The 16,569-nt window shown below is 35.0% G+C and overlaps 1 protein-coding gene across 7 annotated transcripts in view; it reads right to left on the bottom strand.

The window, feature by feature from the left end:
* The window catches only part of DROSHA (drosha ribonuclease III), a 112,301-nt gene that overhangs the window by 63,410 nt on the left and 32,322 nt on the right, over nt 1-16,569 (bottom strand). For all 7 annotated transcript variants that reach the window (XR_003569689.1, XM_027868870.1, XM_027868869.1 and 4 more), the window contains 6 exons: nt 12,997-13,077; nt 10,569-10,655; nt 7,874-7,960; nt 4,283-4,354; nt 3,146-3,227; nt 1,644-1,718 (listed from right to left, as the gene is read on the bottom strand). Coding sequence is in view for 6 of the 7 variants with exons in the window: in XM_027868870.1 (XP_027724671.1) it covers nt 1,644-1,718; nt 3,146-3,227; nt 4,283-4,354; nt 7,874-7,960; nt 10,569-10,655; nt 12,997-13,077 (484 nt within the window). In the remaining variant the exon portion in view is untranslated. The remainder of the gene's footprint in view (nt 1-1,643; nt 1,719-3,145; nt 3,228-4,282; nt 4,355-7,873; nt 7,961-10,568; nt 10,656-12,996; nt 13,078-16,569) is intronic.

Raw genomic sequence — 16,569 nt, 5'->3', positions numbered from 1 at the left:
AGAGTGATCATCCAGTCCTTCAAGTATGAATACTTCCAGTGTACTATTTCCACATGAAAACTCTCTCTACTTTTGGGCTTTTTTTTTTATGTAAGGAAAATTCCAGAGGAAAACTCATTACACATTTTTCTGTAACTGTCAGAAATGTTTTCCTTTCTTTAATCCTCAAGCTGCCTCTTTGCAACTTCTACTTACAGCTATTAGTTCTATCTTCTTGGACCTAGTAAAACAAGTCACACTTCTATGTAATAGTCTTTCAAAAATTAAAAACTGCTCTTTTGTTCCACCTTCCTCCTAAGTCAAGTATTCTTAACCCTGGAGTACATGAATTTTTCTTTAAATACATATTGATTATGACCAGTTTCCTGTGTAATCCTTATGCATTTAAAAAGGGGGTTCCAAGGGTTTCATCAGATTGTTAAAAAGGTACATGATACAAAAAAAAGGTTAAGAACCCAAATCATGTTCCTATGACAATTGCCAATTCTCTTCATTATTCATTCTTGCCACTAGCGTCTGGATGGGCTCTGATTTGACAGTGTCTTTCTTAAAATACGAGTATCCCAGGGGCAGCTAGGTGGCACAGTGGATAGAGTCTGGCCTTGGAGCCAGGAGGATCTGAGTTCAAATCTGACCTCAGACACTTAACACTTACTAGTTGTGTGACCCTGGGCAAGTCACTTAATCTCACTGCCTAGCCAAAAAGCAAAAGAACAACAACAACAAAAAAAAAAAACAAAAAAAACAAATCAGGTATCCACTAAAATTCAGAATAACGAAAATTAAAATTACCCCGAGGTATCCATTTCAAGCTAGCAGAGATGGGAAAAAAAATGGGAAATCTACTGATGGAAAAGCTGTAGGAAAACATAAACACTAAATTCATCATTATGGAGTTGAGAAGTAGTACGATCATTCAGGAAAACAACTTGGAATTCTGCAAAGGAATGACCTAAGTTGTTCATATCCTTTGACCCACAGACTCCTATTAGGATTACAAGCCAAGAAATTTAATGATAGCAAGGAAAGATCTATGTACAGGTCAACATTCACTGAAGCGTAACAAAAAGAAGGAAACAAAATATGTGCTTGACAATTAAGGGGTGGCTGCACAAATTATGGCATATTAATGTAATGGAATATTTTTGCTCCATAAGAAAGGACAACCAGAAAAATTCAGACAAACTGGAAGACTTGTAAGAGGTGATGCAAAGTGAAGAAAACAGGCAAAATCAGACACAACAACCACAACAATGCAAACAAAGTCAACAATGAGAGGTAACAAAACTCTGTTCAAATGCATTAATTGTTACTATCATATTTTCATAGTTAAAGGACATAGCCCTCTCAGTAGTCAACATACTGATAAACTGTTTGAGGGAAATGTACATGGTAGGGGATATGAGTATTTCTTGAGAAACATCAAAATGTACCTAAAAATTCTTAAAAATTTATATACAAGATGTGGTGGGTCAGGATAGATTCTAATGCTGCAGATATGGTCACAGATGAAGGTAAAAAACACAGTAGCTATGATCTCTCTGAAGATTGTTCAGGCTCAATTATTATTACACTGTTGTATAACATCACAAATACTATACGGAACAATAAATTTTAATTCATTTGAAAACATATATACTTACCGGGAAGAAATCTTACAAAACGTGGCATGAAATGAAATCTTGGACAGCATGAACTATTATTTTCAAATGAAGGGCCTAAAACAATTGGAAGAGGGAAAAAAAGTCTTACAAAACACTGAAAGTTACTCAATCCCTAGGCTTTATAGTAACAAACAGCAACGCTAGAAAAATGTGTGTGTATATGTACGTACACACATACATAGAAAAATGATCACAAACACTTATATTTCAAAGATGAATCAATCGTGTGTAACTTATACGAACAGCCAAAGACTATAACAAGGAAGGATGCCAAAAGATAAGAAAATGACAAAATTACATTTCACCTCCCCTATCCACCATTAGATATGTACAATTAAAGCAATGATTTTTTAAAGTCTATTTTACATAATAAAATTACTGTCAAAGAAAACAAAATACATTCTTATATAATATGCTTATATTTCTGTTTTTATCATTTTGTCTTTCAGAAATTTATTAAAGGAATATGCACCTAACATTTAACAAACAATTGTTGTAGTTTAGTTTGAAAATTAACTCTAATAGGTTCCTTTTCAAAATAAGCACACAATTCCTGAGAGACATTTCCTGAAGAATAAAGTGCTTATCAATGAGAAGAGATAAATATTTTTTAAATCTTCATAGTCTCCTATGTAAGCATTAGTATACCTGCACAAAGACAGAGAAAAAGCATGGCAGTGGCCAACAAAAACATATACTGGCAACCATTTTTGGTTTTCTACACTTAATTATGGCATTTTATTTTCATCAACTTAAAAATTAAAAGGTTTTTTGGGGGTTTAATATAAAATTTTACTGATTTAAAATATTAACTCACAGGACTATTGTTAATGAAATTTAAGTAGTCACTCTTAAAAATGAGCAGAGAACACCTTCTTGAGGCACAATGGGTACTGACATGTAGTCTTATGTAAAAAGCACTTTTAAGAACCTGCTGATGTCTAACCAATAGTCTTTGTTCATATCAATGAAATCAATTCCTACTGGGTACTTTTAAGCGACAGAACTATTTTTACTCAATTCTTTTTAAAAAAATTTTACAACCAAACTTGGTTTAAAATCTTTTGCAGACTCTTGACTCTTAAATACAAGCATTATCCTTTTCATTATATCTCTATTATGATTTCCTTAATGGACAGCTAGGTGGCCCAGTGGATAGAGCACAGGACTTGGGAATCAAGAAGACCTACTTCCAAATTCTGCCTTCATGTACTAAATAGCTCTGTGACCCTCAGCAAGGCAATTAATTTCTCTGTGCCTTAGTTTCCTCAACTGTAAAATGAGGCTAATTGTAATCTCTACTTCACAGGGTTGTTGTGAGGATCAAATGATTTAATATATGTAAAGCACTTGCCAAATCTTAAAGGACTATATAAATGCTAACTATTATTATCACAACTTTACATGAATTTTATATTTGCCCCAGAACTCTGATCTGCACAAGAGGTACATACTAGTTGTCCTTTGCTGAAGTACTATACCTGTAAGATTCCAATCATAGAGTTCCAAAATGTCTCTGAATAAGTACAAGGAAAAGAGCTCAAGGCCTTTCACACAAAAATTCTGAAAAACAATAAATATTTTAGTACTGTACTCTATAGACCACAAAGACTGATGTTTCACTGTAGGGTGGCAGTGACTATAGATTTTCAGAAGCTCTGCCAGTAGCTTAGGCTCTAGCAAGGTCCAGCAAATCGGAAAGGATTAGAGTTTGGGTCTGCTAAATTTTATGGCCAGAGATTCATTAAAATATGATCAACTTTTTGGCAATAGCAACAAAGTAAGACCATCGAGCATGCCCTAAAATGACTGCAACCAGCCTTACAGATGTCTTTTAAATATAAAGTAATAAGTTTGCTATTTCAAAATAATTTTAAAACTATAGAAACCAACTAAATAGGAGCTGCTCAACATTATTAACTTGTTAATATTAATAATGATACAACAGGACAGCATTGCATCAGGGATAGAATACTAGCCTTTGGTGTGGAGAAGGCCTGAGTTCAAGTTCTCACTGTGCTGCACGCTGCCTGTGTTACTCTGGGTAAGTCATTTAACCCTCCCAGTTGACTCAAAAGAACTCTCAGAGATTCACATTAATTTGGTTTTGGAATTGCATGTCTCTTGCTGATACAAGTCTCAGCACAGTTTTAAGCTTTAAGAGCTTAAGTGCTGCTGATGGGCAGCAACAAAGAAAAGACAGGAAAAAAGGTAAGTACAATACAGCAAGGAAAGGAAAATGAAGCACTGATCTTGTTTTTGAAAATGTTCTTCCCATAGCCATGTGATTAAGTTTCACTTTTCTAATTTATTCAGATGACCAGTAACAGAATCTATTGCTTATATGAACTACATTAGAAACAGATTTAAAGTTATTGTTAGCTTACAGAACATGATGAACAATATATTCAAAAAGAGATAAAGTGACTTTAACAATGGCCCACATTTTAAACTATAACTTCTACCTGCTTCAACAGTCTGTCAAAACATAATGTTACCAGGTTATATATGTAGTAAAAGTTCCAATACAGAACATTTCAATACTTTAAAAAAAAAGAAATTCTGAATAAAAGAGATAAATGCCCCACGGAGTTCTGTTAAATAATTATCTCCCTTACCTCAGGCATCATCTCTTCAATGAAATGAATTGTGTAGTCTATGTTAAATCTAATTACTTTACACAGAGGAATCTGTAATAACAATAAGAGAAGTTTAGTTCTTACTTTTCTCTAAGCGTTTTTCTACCTGATTTAAAAAGTAATAGACATATATGAAGTATAGTGTTTATAATTCTATCAATTACCATTTGGAGGTGTATACTGCAAAGTTATACAATGTTGGGTAAAGCTAATAAAAAGATACCAGGTCTGCTCTCTACATATAGAAGTGTACTGGTAATGATTTAGTAACAGAATTAAGGGGAAAAAACATTAAATCATTAAAAAAAATCTGTCAACTCAAAAGTCACTATCAGCAGAAACACAACATAACAAATTTCCTAAATCTCTCCCCTAGTCTCCTGCCATCATCCACTGCTCCCAGTATTTTTCTTGTATATTTCAGAGAACTCATGAAATCAGAATCACAGTGGAACCTTTATAAACTATGGCATTCTTAAGTAGATAAATGACATAGAGTTCAACTAAACTGCCTATAAAGATAAAAAAAGTAGAATTTAACTTCAACGGGCTACTCAAAGTTAACTATAAGCTGAAAGAAAATGGGACGAGTTTTGACCTGTTCCAACAAAAAACTGTCATCTTGTGAAAGATGATCTCTGAGGATCTCTCAGGAGTGAAGCCTCCTCAAAGAGTTCATCATTTGACCTTGTAAAGAAACATGCTTTTCAACACATCCTGTACTTTACCAGACCCTCCCCTTCCCAAACTTGTTTTAAGGCACATAGCAGGGAGGAATAACACCCCCCCTCCTAAAACTGCTTACTCACTCTTGCAAAAACTTTCCGCCTTTTTCATGTCTCTAGGTAACTGTCTTTGTTCTCTGTTGCTGGGGTAGAATTTCCGGGAATAGATTGTGCCCTCAAGGCTTGCACCAATGAGCTGAGAGGAAGGGGGTTAGGGAGGAGGAGTTGTGGTTAGGGATCTATATAATCCTTCTTTGCTGAGTACACCCTTGCACTCTTCCACCAGAGCCATTTTAGGTGGACAGAAGGTGCCCTTTCTTGAGAAAGCTAATAAAGAAATCTTTCTCTTTGCTACATCTGAGTCTCCAGAATTTATTGGTAAGGGTCTCTGTACCCCACACAACCTCAACTAGATTTGGTAGGGAATTTGAGGAAAGTGGCCATCTCAAGAACTTATGTCATTTGTATTACTATAGCATTTGAGTGGACACTAAATGATCCCTTGGGGGAAAAAAAGTAGTGGAAAAACAATTCTACACCTGAAGAACTCTTAAAATTATAGTTATTAGGAAAACCATGATAATTCATGTCTCATGCTTTCCACAAGTATGAAGCTGATAAAATGGCAAAATAGTCTGCCAGTGCCATCTACTGGAGAAAGAATCTTGTTCAAGGAGAATAAGCTACTGTTTTCCATTAAAAAAAAAAGAGTAACATTAAAATTAATTTTATACCAACTTCTACATTTACTAAGAAGAATTTTCAACTTTCGTCCAACGAACTGTACAAAGCCAAATCACAACTAAAGGTCACTGCCATTTTCAAGTCTCACATCCCCATCCATCTCATTTCACCTGTACATAATCATCAGCAGACAACTGATTTTCTGTTAAATTGAAATCATTATTCTCAATTCACTTTTTAAATTTTTTCCTCTTGCTACCTTCTTTTTTATCCAAATATATACCACTGTACTATATATTATATTTTATCAAAGGATACATGTACTTGTTTTATACACTTGCCATGTTCTTCCTTAAATATTTCAACTATGAATTTCTGCTGGAGTCTTAAAAGATCGAGGCTGGAATGATTACTTTAAGTTACTTCATACTGACCCATTAAGTAATTATTTTATACTGAGTTCAAAAAGTGGCTGCCAGCCAACATTAGTTTAGGAAATAGAGATACATAACCATTTTTTTGAGTAAAGATTACTCTATGGAAAGCAAAATCAGATGAATTAAAAATCCTGAGATCTATTCACTATTCATTTTACTCATCTTCAAAAACACAAAATTAAAAAAGACACCTACACTCAAACCTCTAGGTCAGGGCACATACTCTAAACCAGTCCTCCTGGTTTAGAAACATTTTAGGGGTCATGAGTGGAAAAAGTTTAAGAAACATTGCCCTAAACCACCATTTATCCAGATAGTCTTAGATTAAAATTATGATAAAGCCAAAAGCATTCTGGGTATAAACAGGTCTTTATCTCTACATTGGGTATAAACAGTGGGTAGAAGTAAAGGTTTTAACTCTCTGGTCTAATCAAAGCCTAGTTCTAGCCAAGACTAAAACTGAATCTGAATTCATGGTAATTATCCTATCATCTATTAAATCCACATTCTTCAAAGGCTTTCAAAAGGATACGCACTAAAGGTTGACCTTAATGACTGTTTACAATCAATGTAGTTGAGCAAAGAGGGTTTATGTTACTAGACAACTACTAAAAAAAGCACAGTGATTTTTGATGATTTTTTTAGCAAATGATGGTCAAAATTTCCTTTCATTGTTTAGAAAGTTCAATAATTTCTTCAACACATGGTAATCCTAAGTATGTCTACAAAGCTAACACTACCATATTGATTTTTACATTTATGATGTAGACAACTTCTCAAAGGGAAACTTTGGACCAAAAATATGTTTATAAAATAAGATAATCATCTTTGTCAAGCAGTATCGTCATAAGTAATTACCCTGAGTACTGAAGAATGCAGAAAGAGGCAATTAAAGCCTTGCAAAAGGTGGGGAAAAGAAGAAAATAGAGGCAGATAATTTACCATCAATTTCTAATTCATTTTGTTTTAGAAAAAAATTTCACACTGTGTTGGGACACTGCATATTGGTTTTTTGTTTACTTAATAGCAAAAGACTTTCAAATATACAAATCAGGAAAGAATTCCATTTAGCAGTGTTTTTGAGTCGAAGCATGTGATAGATGGTAGAACTGGTATATTCTATACTCCAGAACACATAAGCAGCTATTTCAGCAGGTTAATATAACGAAGTCCAACTAAAAGAGTAGAATAAATAATTCAATCGCTTAGGTTGTCACATTTCCACAACACAGTGTTCCTTCAACTGAAATTCAGAAATTCATTTTGAACTTAGTACCAAACATGTGATGTGAGGAGTAGTTAAAAAATTGACTGATTCTGTAACTCAGAAAGTTTCTCAAAGAAGGACAGATCTTAGGACACAAAAATAATCTGGTTTCGCTAAAATTAACTCAGGCTTGAGATGTTCTGAAGGGTTTCATTTTCTTTTGCACAGTTCAAAGATAAGGCCTCACTCTTTTCTAAAATCTTTCTTAAAAAGAAAACTCAAAATAGCTTTAACATGTTGATCCATGTTACCACTTTTTTTCAATCTTTCACATCTTAAAAATGTTACTGTGACATTTATATATAGATATATGAATTCATATAACCCAAACCTGGGACTCACTAGGAATAATGTCACCCTCTCACACACTGCGAAAGCACACAATATCCTGAGGCTTTTTTTTTTAGCAATACTACATGATATTAGAGAATTCTAAGAAAAAAGAATATATACTTACATTGGTCAGAGGAGCATGTGCAAACATAGAAAATCCTTCAAAAATATATTCATGATCATCATATTCTACAACAGTTGGTCTATCAGTCTAAGAAGGAAAAACATTAAAAAACATACATCACATACAGGCTTTGCAAAATTTGCTAGCATATATTGTTCCAGAATTGTTTCTCAATGAAAACTCAAGCCCACTAGAAGTAAAATGAATTCAACAAACATTTACTAAGCAGTCAGCCAACCAACAAGAATTTATTAAATAATTACTATATAGCAGGGACTATGCTAAGGACTAGGGATACAAAGAAAGGCAAAAACAGTCTTTGCCCTGAAAGACCTGACATTCTAGTGGAAAAGACCATATGCAAGATATATATAAAGTAATCTTAGAGAGAAAGGGCATTAGCACTAGTTAAGGTGAACTAGGACAGACTTTTTGCAGGAGGTGAGATTTTATCTGAGACTTGAAGAAAACCAAGGTAGCCAGGAGACAGAGATGAGGAAGAAGTACAGTCCAAGCATAGGGGATTGTCAGTGAAAATGCATGGAATCGGGAGATGCAGTGTCTTAAGGCTCATATAAAGTAGAAATAGTAAGCGATAGAGAAAATTGGAAGAGAAGGGTTTGGGGGGGAAAGATGAGTTCAGTTTTGGACATGTTGAATTTAAGACGTTGCAGGTAAAATTATCAGTGCTGGAATAAACTGATATTAGAACCAGAAAGTTTTTCTCTTTTAATAGAATTTTTTCCCAATTATATGTCAAGACAATTTTTAGCATGCATTTTTACAAGATTCTGAGTTCCAAATTATTCTCCCTCCCTGCCTTCCCTCTTCTTAAAATGGTAGGCAAGGGAGGTGGAACCAAGATGGCACAATAAAGGCAGGGACTAGCCTGAGCTCTCTCCCAAACCCCTTCAAATATCTTCAAAAAATGCCTCTAAACAAATTCTGGAGTAGCAGAACTCACAAAAAGATGGAGTGAAAGAAATTTTCAGACCCAGACAATTTGGAAGGGTGGCAGGAAAGATCTGTTGCACAAGGGTAAGAGAGGAACGCAGTCCAGTGGAGACTGGGCCTGATCAAACTAGAAGCAGACTTTGGGTTGAATGACTCACTGGCAGTAGTGGCAATTTCCAGAACTCTCAGTCCACAGACACCAAAGACAACTTAGAAAGTTAACAGGAAAGGTCTATTGGACCTGGGTAAACGTGGAACACAGTCCCACGCAGGCTGTGCCAGGACAGTCCTGGACCCAAAAAACCAGGAGCAGGCATTAGGAGTCACTGAATCAGTAGCAATGGTGGCAGCAGCTGCTTCTGGAGCTCTCAGCCCACAAATGGTAATGGGGTCAAACAACTGGTCAGAAGGAGTTTATAGGAGTCTTTTTGTTAGCAGTGAGGCAAGACTCTGTTACTTTGTCTATACTTAGATTTGAGTGGCAGTCCTACATGACAGTCCTACGATGAGGAAAAGCACTAGCATAGCAGAGCTTGTAGCCACAGTGGAGGGGAGACCCTTCTCACAGTTCCTGGGCAGAAAAGAGTGTTTGTGGTCACTCACAGACCACAGCACAGGCCAGGAGAGTAGCAAACACCTCTCCTTAGATCATACCATCTTGGAAGAACTGAAAACTTACAGGTCCCTAGAAGTATCTGTGAAAACAGCAGCACATAACCCCTGAAGCTTGGGACAGGTCACCCTTCAACCTGGAAGCAGAGGCCTACTTTAACAAAGAGTTAAAAATCAAGTAACAGGCTGGGAAAATGAGCAAACAAAGGGGATAAAACGCTGACTATAGAAAGTTACTATGTTGACAAGGAAGATCAAAACACATACTCAGAAGAAGACAAAAAAGTCAAAGCTCCTACCTCCAAAGCTCCAAGAAAAATGGTCTTAGGCCATGGAAGAGCTCAAAAAGGATTTTGAAAATCAAGTAAGAGTAGTAGACGAAAAATTGGGAAGAGAAATGAGAGTGATACAAGAAAATAAAGAAAAATGAGTCAACAACTTGGTAAAGGAGACACAATAAAATTCTGAAGAAAATAATATCTTAAAAAACACACTAGGCCAAATGGTAGAAGAGGTCCAAAAAGTCAATGAGAAGAAAGCCTTAAAAAGTAGAATTGGTCAAATGGAAAAGGAGATCCAAAACCTCATTGAAGAAAATAATTCCTTAAAAATCAGACTGGAGCTAATGAAAGCTAATGACTTTATGAGAAATCAAGAAACAATAAAACAAAACCAAAAGAATGAAAAAAAAACAGAAAACAATGTGAAATATCTCACTGGAAAAACAAATAATCTGGAAAACAGATCCAAGAGAGATAATCTAAAATGGTAAGTAAGCTGATATAGATTATACACGTGCTATCATATAGAACTTATTTCCATATTAGTCGCTGCTGTGAAAGAAGAAACAGATCAAAGGGGGGAAAAAAAACCTTAAAAAAGAATAAAGTGAAAAGTATACTTTGGTCTGTATTCCTTAGTTAAGCTCCATTAAGAGTTTGCAAAGAATAAAATGACCTTAGTTGCTGAGATTATAGGGATCAAATCATAAGAGAGATTTTATGAGTGATAGAGCCCTTTATTTTCAAAATCATATAAAGTATAGAAGAAAGCAAAGTATGAGAACTACAGAAATGGATTCTACAATACATTATCTTATTAAATGGCTAGAATATGTTTAAGTACTTACTAAAAAGTTTGTAGGAGGTGAAACCGTAATTCGATAGTGGTAGAGTCTGCCAGCGTTGTTGGTCATAGGACGACAGGGTTTGATGGGCTTGAAAAGAAAAAAAAATTATATAAGAATAATTTATTAAAAGTCAACTTCTGAGAAAGGGGGAAGAGAGGGCATATATATGTTTTCCTTTGGAGAAAAGTAAGGAAAGCAAAGTCTTGACACATCTAAGTGTCTGGTAACCTTAGACAAATTACTTAACCTCTCTGAAACTCATTGTCTTCTGTTCTCTGACACTGCTACCACTCTGATACAGGTTCTTATCACTGCATATCTGGGCTATTGCAACAGTCGGCTGACTGGCCTCTATGTCTCAAGTTTCTTCTTATTCCAATCCATCCTCCACCCAGCTGCTGAAGTGATGTTCAAAAATGACAGGTCTGACTATGTCACCCTCCCATTCGACAAATTTCAATGGCTCCCTTTTAAACACCAGGATCAAATGTAAAATCTTCTCTTTGGCTGGTCTCTTTCGACTTTTCCAATTTTCTTAAACCTCACTCTCTGACTGAATGACATTGACCTACTAGCTGTACTGGCCCCATCACATTTCCTCTCTTGACTCCAAGCCTTTACACTGGCTGAACACCATTCCTGGACCTCTCTCCCTTCTCATTTCCATTTCCTGGCTTCCCTGACTTCCTTCAAATCTTAGCATAAGTCCCACTTGTGGCAATAAACCTTTCCCAGTTCTCCTTACTCTCAGTGCCTTCCCTCTTAGGCTATCCATAATTTATCCTGTACATATCTTGCTAAAATAAATGTTTGCTTGTTGTCTCCCCCATCAGACTGTAAGCTCCCCAAAAAAGGGACATTTTTTGCCTTTCTATGTATCCATAGTTAGCACTTCACAGTCCCTGGCACAAAGAAAGTGCTTAATAGATGCTAGTCCATTGATAGATTTGACTCCTTTCTGTGTAAAATGAAATGGTTGGCCTACATAAATTCTAAAGTTCTTGCCACTTTTTAAAAAATTAGATATGATTCAATTAATAAAAGAAAAAAAAACATGATTTAATCTCTAGTTCAAGTTTTAAATGTAGTAATGAAAAGAAAGGAACTGTGCTAACAGAAAAAAAGCAAATGAGGGTGTTGGACTTGATGACCCTAAGGTTCCTGCCTGTGCAAACCCTGATTGATGATCCTAAGAATCTAAGAATGGTCCTAAGTTTGACTAGGAGAATAGGGGTAGAAAAAGAAAGACCAAAATCAAAGGTCTAGTTTGAGTCTGGAAGTAAGAAAAAATAAACTATCAGAGGTGGGTATGTGTCTATGTGCATATGTATATGTGTGTATACACACACACACACACACACACACACACACACACCCCCACCCCCTATACATACACACAGTGCAAATGATAAGAAATATAAGGCAACTGAGAGGAAATATAAACCAAAATCACGGACAAAAGAAAACCATTAACCACATAGCTATAATCACATAAACAAAAACAATTAATTTTTCTAGAAATTTGTCATGAATCCTTCTTATATTAAGCTCTACTTGCTCTTAGAAATTAATGCCTGATTTACGTCAGCTCACTTTTTAGTGGCAAAGAGATAGAAACTAAGGGAATAGCCACCAATTGGGGAAATGGCTGAATAAACTACAGTATGTGAATACATTGGAGTATTAGTGCATTACAAAAAATGATAAAAGGGATGATTTGTATGAACTAATGCAGAGTAAAGTGAGCAGAAGCAAGAGAACAATTTTATTCAATAACAACACTGTAAAAACTCAGATTTAAGAATTCTGATCAATGTATTTATGTTCCATGATTCCAGTGCACCAATGATGAAACATGCTCCCCACCTCTTGACTGAGAGATAATGGACTCAGGGGGCAGAATGAGATGGATATTTTTAGACATGGTCAATATGGGAATTTGTTTTTACTATGCATATTTATAAGGTTTTTGTCTTTCTTTTTCTTTTTTCCAATAAGGGGAGAAGGTGAAGGGAGTAGATTTTTTTTTTGTTAACTGAAAAGCAATAAATAAAAAAGGAAAAGAAATCAATAACTCAAAGCCATAGCTAAATTTTTTCCCTCTGTGTACATTAATTATGATGCAAATTTGTTTGATTAAGATAATCCCGACACTTGCAGTTATTAGAGGATAGTTAAATAATAAAATATCAAATATAATGTCTTAAATTGCCCAAAGTACTCATCTTGAAGGTGAAAAAGTCAGTCATTTTGAGGGAGATTCCACCTCAAATTTCCTTTGAATTTGTCAGTAGCTAAAGAATTTTTTTAAAGACAATAGTTATTTTTAAAATATGTATATGACTTTTGTGAAGAGGCAAAGTATTGGCATTTGCCTGCCCAGCCCACTAGCCTGGCACTTTAAAGTCTAATGTTCCAAACGAGTCACCTCTTCACCAGGGTAGATGCTGTGCCGGATTCCTGTGCGCCTCGCTTTTGCACTGCATTTACAGAGAGGGCCATCATTCATCTGTCAGAGAAAGAAGAGAATTCCATTTTTACTGAAAAAGGGAAAAAAAAAACCCATACAAGATTATGTCTCAGAAATGGTTTCAGTTTTCATATCATCGGTTCTGAAGCCCCTGAGAGCTTGTCAGGGACAGAAGATTAAGTGGATACTCTAAAACCCATAAAGCTGCAAAGTATCCACATATAGTCTGATAAAAGAAAACCAAATAGCAATATTAACTCTGAGTGTTATCTGGGCAACCAAGGAGGAAATACCAATATCAGTATACTTCTTTGCCCCCTTTTACTCTAAACCTCTCTACATATTTCCACAACTACTTATTTTTATGAAAAATGTACTTTTCCACAAAGAACTAATATAATTTTGACTCTGGAACAACTAGAACAACTTGAAGGTGACCTGAAGATTTTTAAATCTGAATCACTTTCAACCAGAATTAGGAATGTACCTTTCAGAACCAGAGAAACTCTGAATGTATTATAGGTTTTAAACTTATGTTTTACCTCCCAGTCTCATTTGGCGCGTAGTTTAACACTGAGCAAGGTCATTTGTACATTAAGTGTTTCTAAGACATCCACTACATGAGAGGCACAATGCTATTACCTACAACATATAATCTCTGTCCCCTTGAGAGTATGTAATAGACAAACAAAACACAGACATGGGAAAAATTAATCAATTATTAACTGCTCTGATCATGATTATTTTCCAAATGAAAGTTATGTAGATATAGCTATTTTATCTCTTCTAGTTATAAACGTATAATCCTACAAACCAGACTTCCTAAGAATTCTTTCTTTAGTGTCCATAAGGGATTATCCATCTTCTGCTTTCAGACATGCGATTGATAAAATTAATAAGGACAAGCAATGGAGGAAACTCACCAATTTCCAAGGCAACCTCTTGTTTCATTTTTAGATAGAATAAAATATTAGGAATTTTTCCTTAGACTAGAACTAAATCTCAATCAATCTTAAGCTCTCTCTCACATTTCCACCCATTGCTCCTAATTTTGCCCTCTTCTCTTCATCTCAAAATCTAAAATACAATGATTCTAAGTCTAATCCCTTTTCAATGATAGACCTTCAAATATGTGAAGACAGCTATAAAGCACTTTCCTACCCACTAAGTCTTCTCTTCTAGAGGCTAAACATTCCTAGTTCTTCCAAACTATCCTCCTATTCAGTTCAGTTTTTTTTTTTCAGTCATGCCTAACTCTTTGTGAACCCATTTGGGGTTTTCTTGGCAATGATAGTGAGTGGAATGGTTTCCCATTTCCTTCTCCAGCTCATCTGACATATGAGGAAAGTGAGGCAGAGAGGGTTAAATGACTTGCTCAGGGTCACATAGCTATGAAATACCTGAGGTCAAATCTGAACTCTGAAAGATGAGTCTTCCTGACTCCAAGCCTGAACTATATCCCCTGCACCACCTAGCTGCCCTGTCCTCCTAGAATATGTTCTAAAATCTTTCTATTTTATCATTCTCACCTTCTTTTAGATACGTCTATGTCTTTCCTAAATTGTGGTACCCAGAACTGAACATAATACTACAGAAAGGATGTGATGAAGTCAGAGTATAATGGAATTATATCTGCCCTATTTCTGGACAATATATCTCTTAATATTAACCAATAGTTCATCACACATCAGAGTGCTGACTTATGCTGGATTTACAATCCATTAACAATCCCAAATGTTATTCATAGCCACATCTCTTTTATTTATAAAATGTTTTATTTTACATTTATAAAAGAATTTATTTTATTTATAAAATTATTTATAATCTATAACATATTTATGTTTATATACTTATAAAATTAACATAAAAAATAAATTGCAGACCTTCACACTTGTTCCTTTTAGCATTTCCTCCTATTTTATATGACCCATTTCTGTAGCCTGCTGAGAAATCTTTTTGCACCCAAACACTGTAGTCCAAAGTGTTTGTCACTCCTCCATGGCTCATGGCATTTACTATTTTGGCAAAAATGCCTTCTCTGCTTTCAAGCATATCACTGATAAAAATGTTAAACAGGGATAGGTCAAGTATAGATTCCTAAAATTATCTGCTAGGGACTTCCACCAAGCTGACTCTGGGTTCAACCTTTCAATGGCTTTTGAATGTAATCACTGAACTAGTTCCAAACCTACCTAAGTCATACCATCACTTTAGTACACACTTCTACATCTTGTCCATAAACAAAGAATGACTTTGTCAACTGACTTGATAAAATTTAAATATACTATATCCCCATATAAATTAATTCCTCTTATACATGAATCTCTATTGTAAATGAATCTATGTATTCTACTAAAAATATAAATTAGGTTAGTCTGGCATAATCTTTGCTTGGTGAAGCCACAGTGTCTTTTAGTTATTACTGCTTCCCTAAGTCTTCATAAACCATCCTGTTAATAATATGTTCTAGATTTTGGACAGGAATAGAAGTCAAATTCATTGGCCTACAGATTGCAAAACACTAGCCTCCTTTCCTTGAAAATAAAGACATTTGTCTTTATCCAGTCGAGTCATTTTCTCAATTTCCAAATTCTTTCAAAGCTCCCTAATCACACTTTAGTAATAACTGCCAGCTCTTCCCAAACACTAAGATGTAGTTTTTCTGTGCCTAGTGACTTTAACACCCAGATGGTAGCTACATGCTATCTAACCAAGTCTTCACCTAATCTGGGCTTCTACTATTTGAGGAATAGTTTTCTACTATCCTTTCAGTCCAAAGATCACTCTCTATGAAAGAGAAAACAAACAGATTTGCTTCTCATCTAGTCATCTCGTCATCGTACATTACCTTCATTTCATCCACCTCATGTAGTGGTTCTCTCTTCAATTATCCTTTTGCTCCCACTCTAGCTAAAAATTTTCTTGACCTTGGCTTTTATCACCAGGCTTGGATCCTTCTGGATTTCAATGTTCCTAACAAATTCCTTAAAATACTTCTGCATTTATCCTGAGTTACTTGACCTTGTTTATATCTTGTCTTTTAAAAAATTCTCAGTTGGGGAGAACCTTCTGGCAAGATGAATGAGAAAGAAATCGGCTCTTTCCTCAGCTTACTTCCCTTCATCACTTCAAAATATTAAATATGCCAAATAAATTAAAAGAACAACAAAAAGCAGTGAAAAGAAAAAAAAGTATTAGGAAGAAATGCTTAGAGGCAAAAAAGCAGCAAAGACAATAAAGAAATAGGTAAATAAAAAAACCTTCAAATGTGAAGAAATAATATGAGGTAAAAAGTATGAGCAGAAATCTCTAGAAGATAACTCAGTAATGACTGTAATCAGAATATTAGAAAAAAATATAAGCCATTAGAACCCCTTGTTTGAAAAATTCAAAAAATTAAAGAGATAAAAGAACCTAAGACATACAATCCACCTCCCCAAAACAAAGTATAACAAAAAGACTGGATACCATATTTTTGGAAATCACAAAAAAATTTTATTGAATAACTGGCATTAGAGAGCAAAGCACAGA

Source organism: Vombatus ursinus, unplaced genomic scaffold (assembly GCF_900497805.2).
Source record: "Vombatus ursinus unplaced genomic scaffold, bare-nosed wombat genome assembly UNPS02014791.1, whole genome shotgun sequence".
NCBI lineage: Eukaryota > Metazoa > Chordata > Mammalia > Diprotodontia > Vombatidae > Vombatus > Vombatus ursinus.
This window is presented reverse-complemented; position numbering and strand designations above follow the sequence as displayed.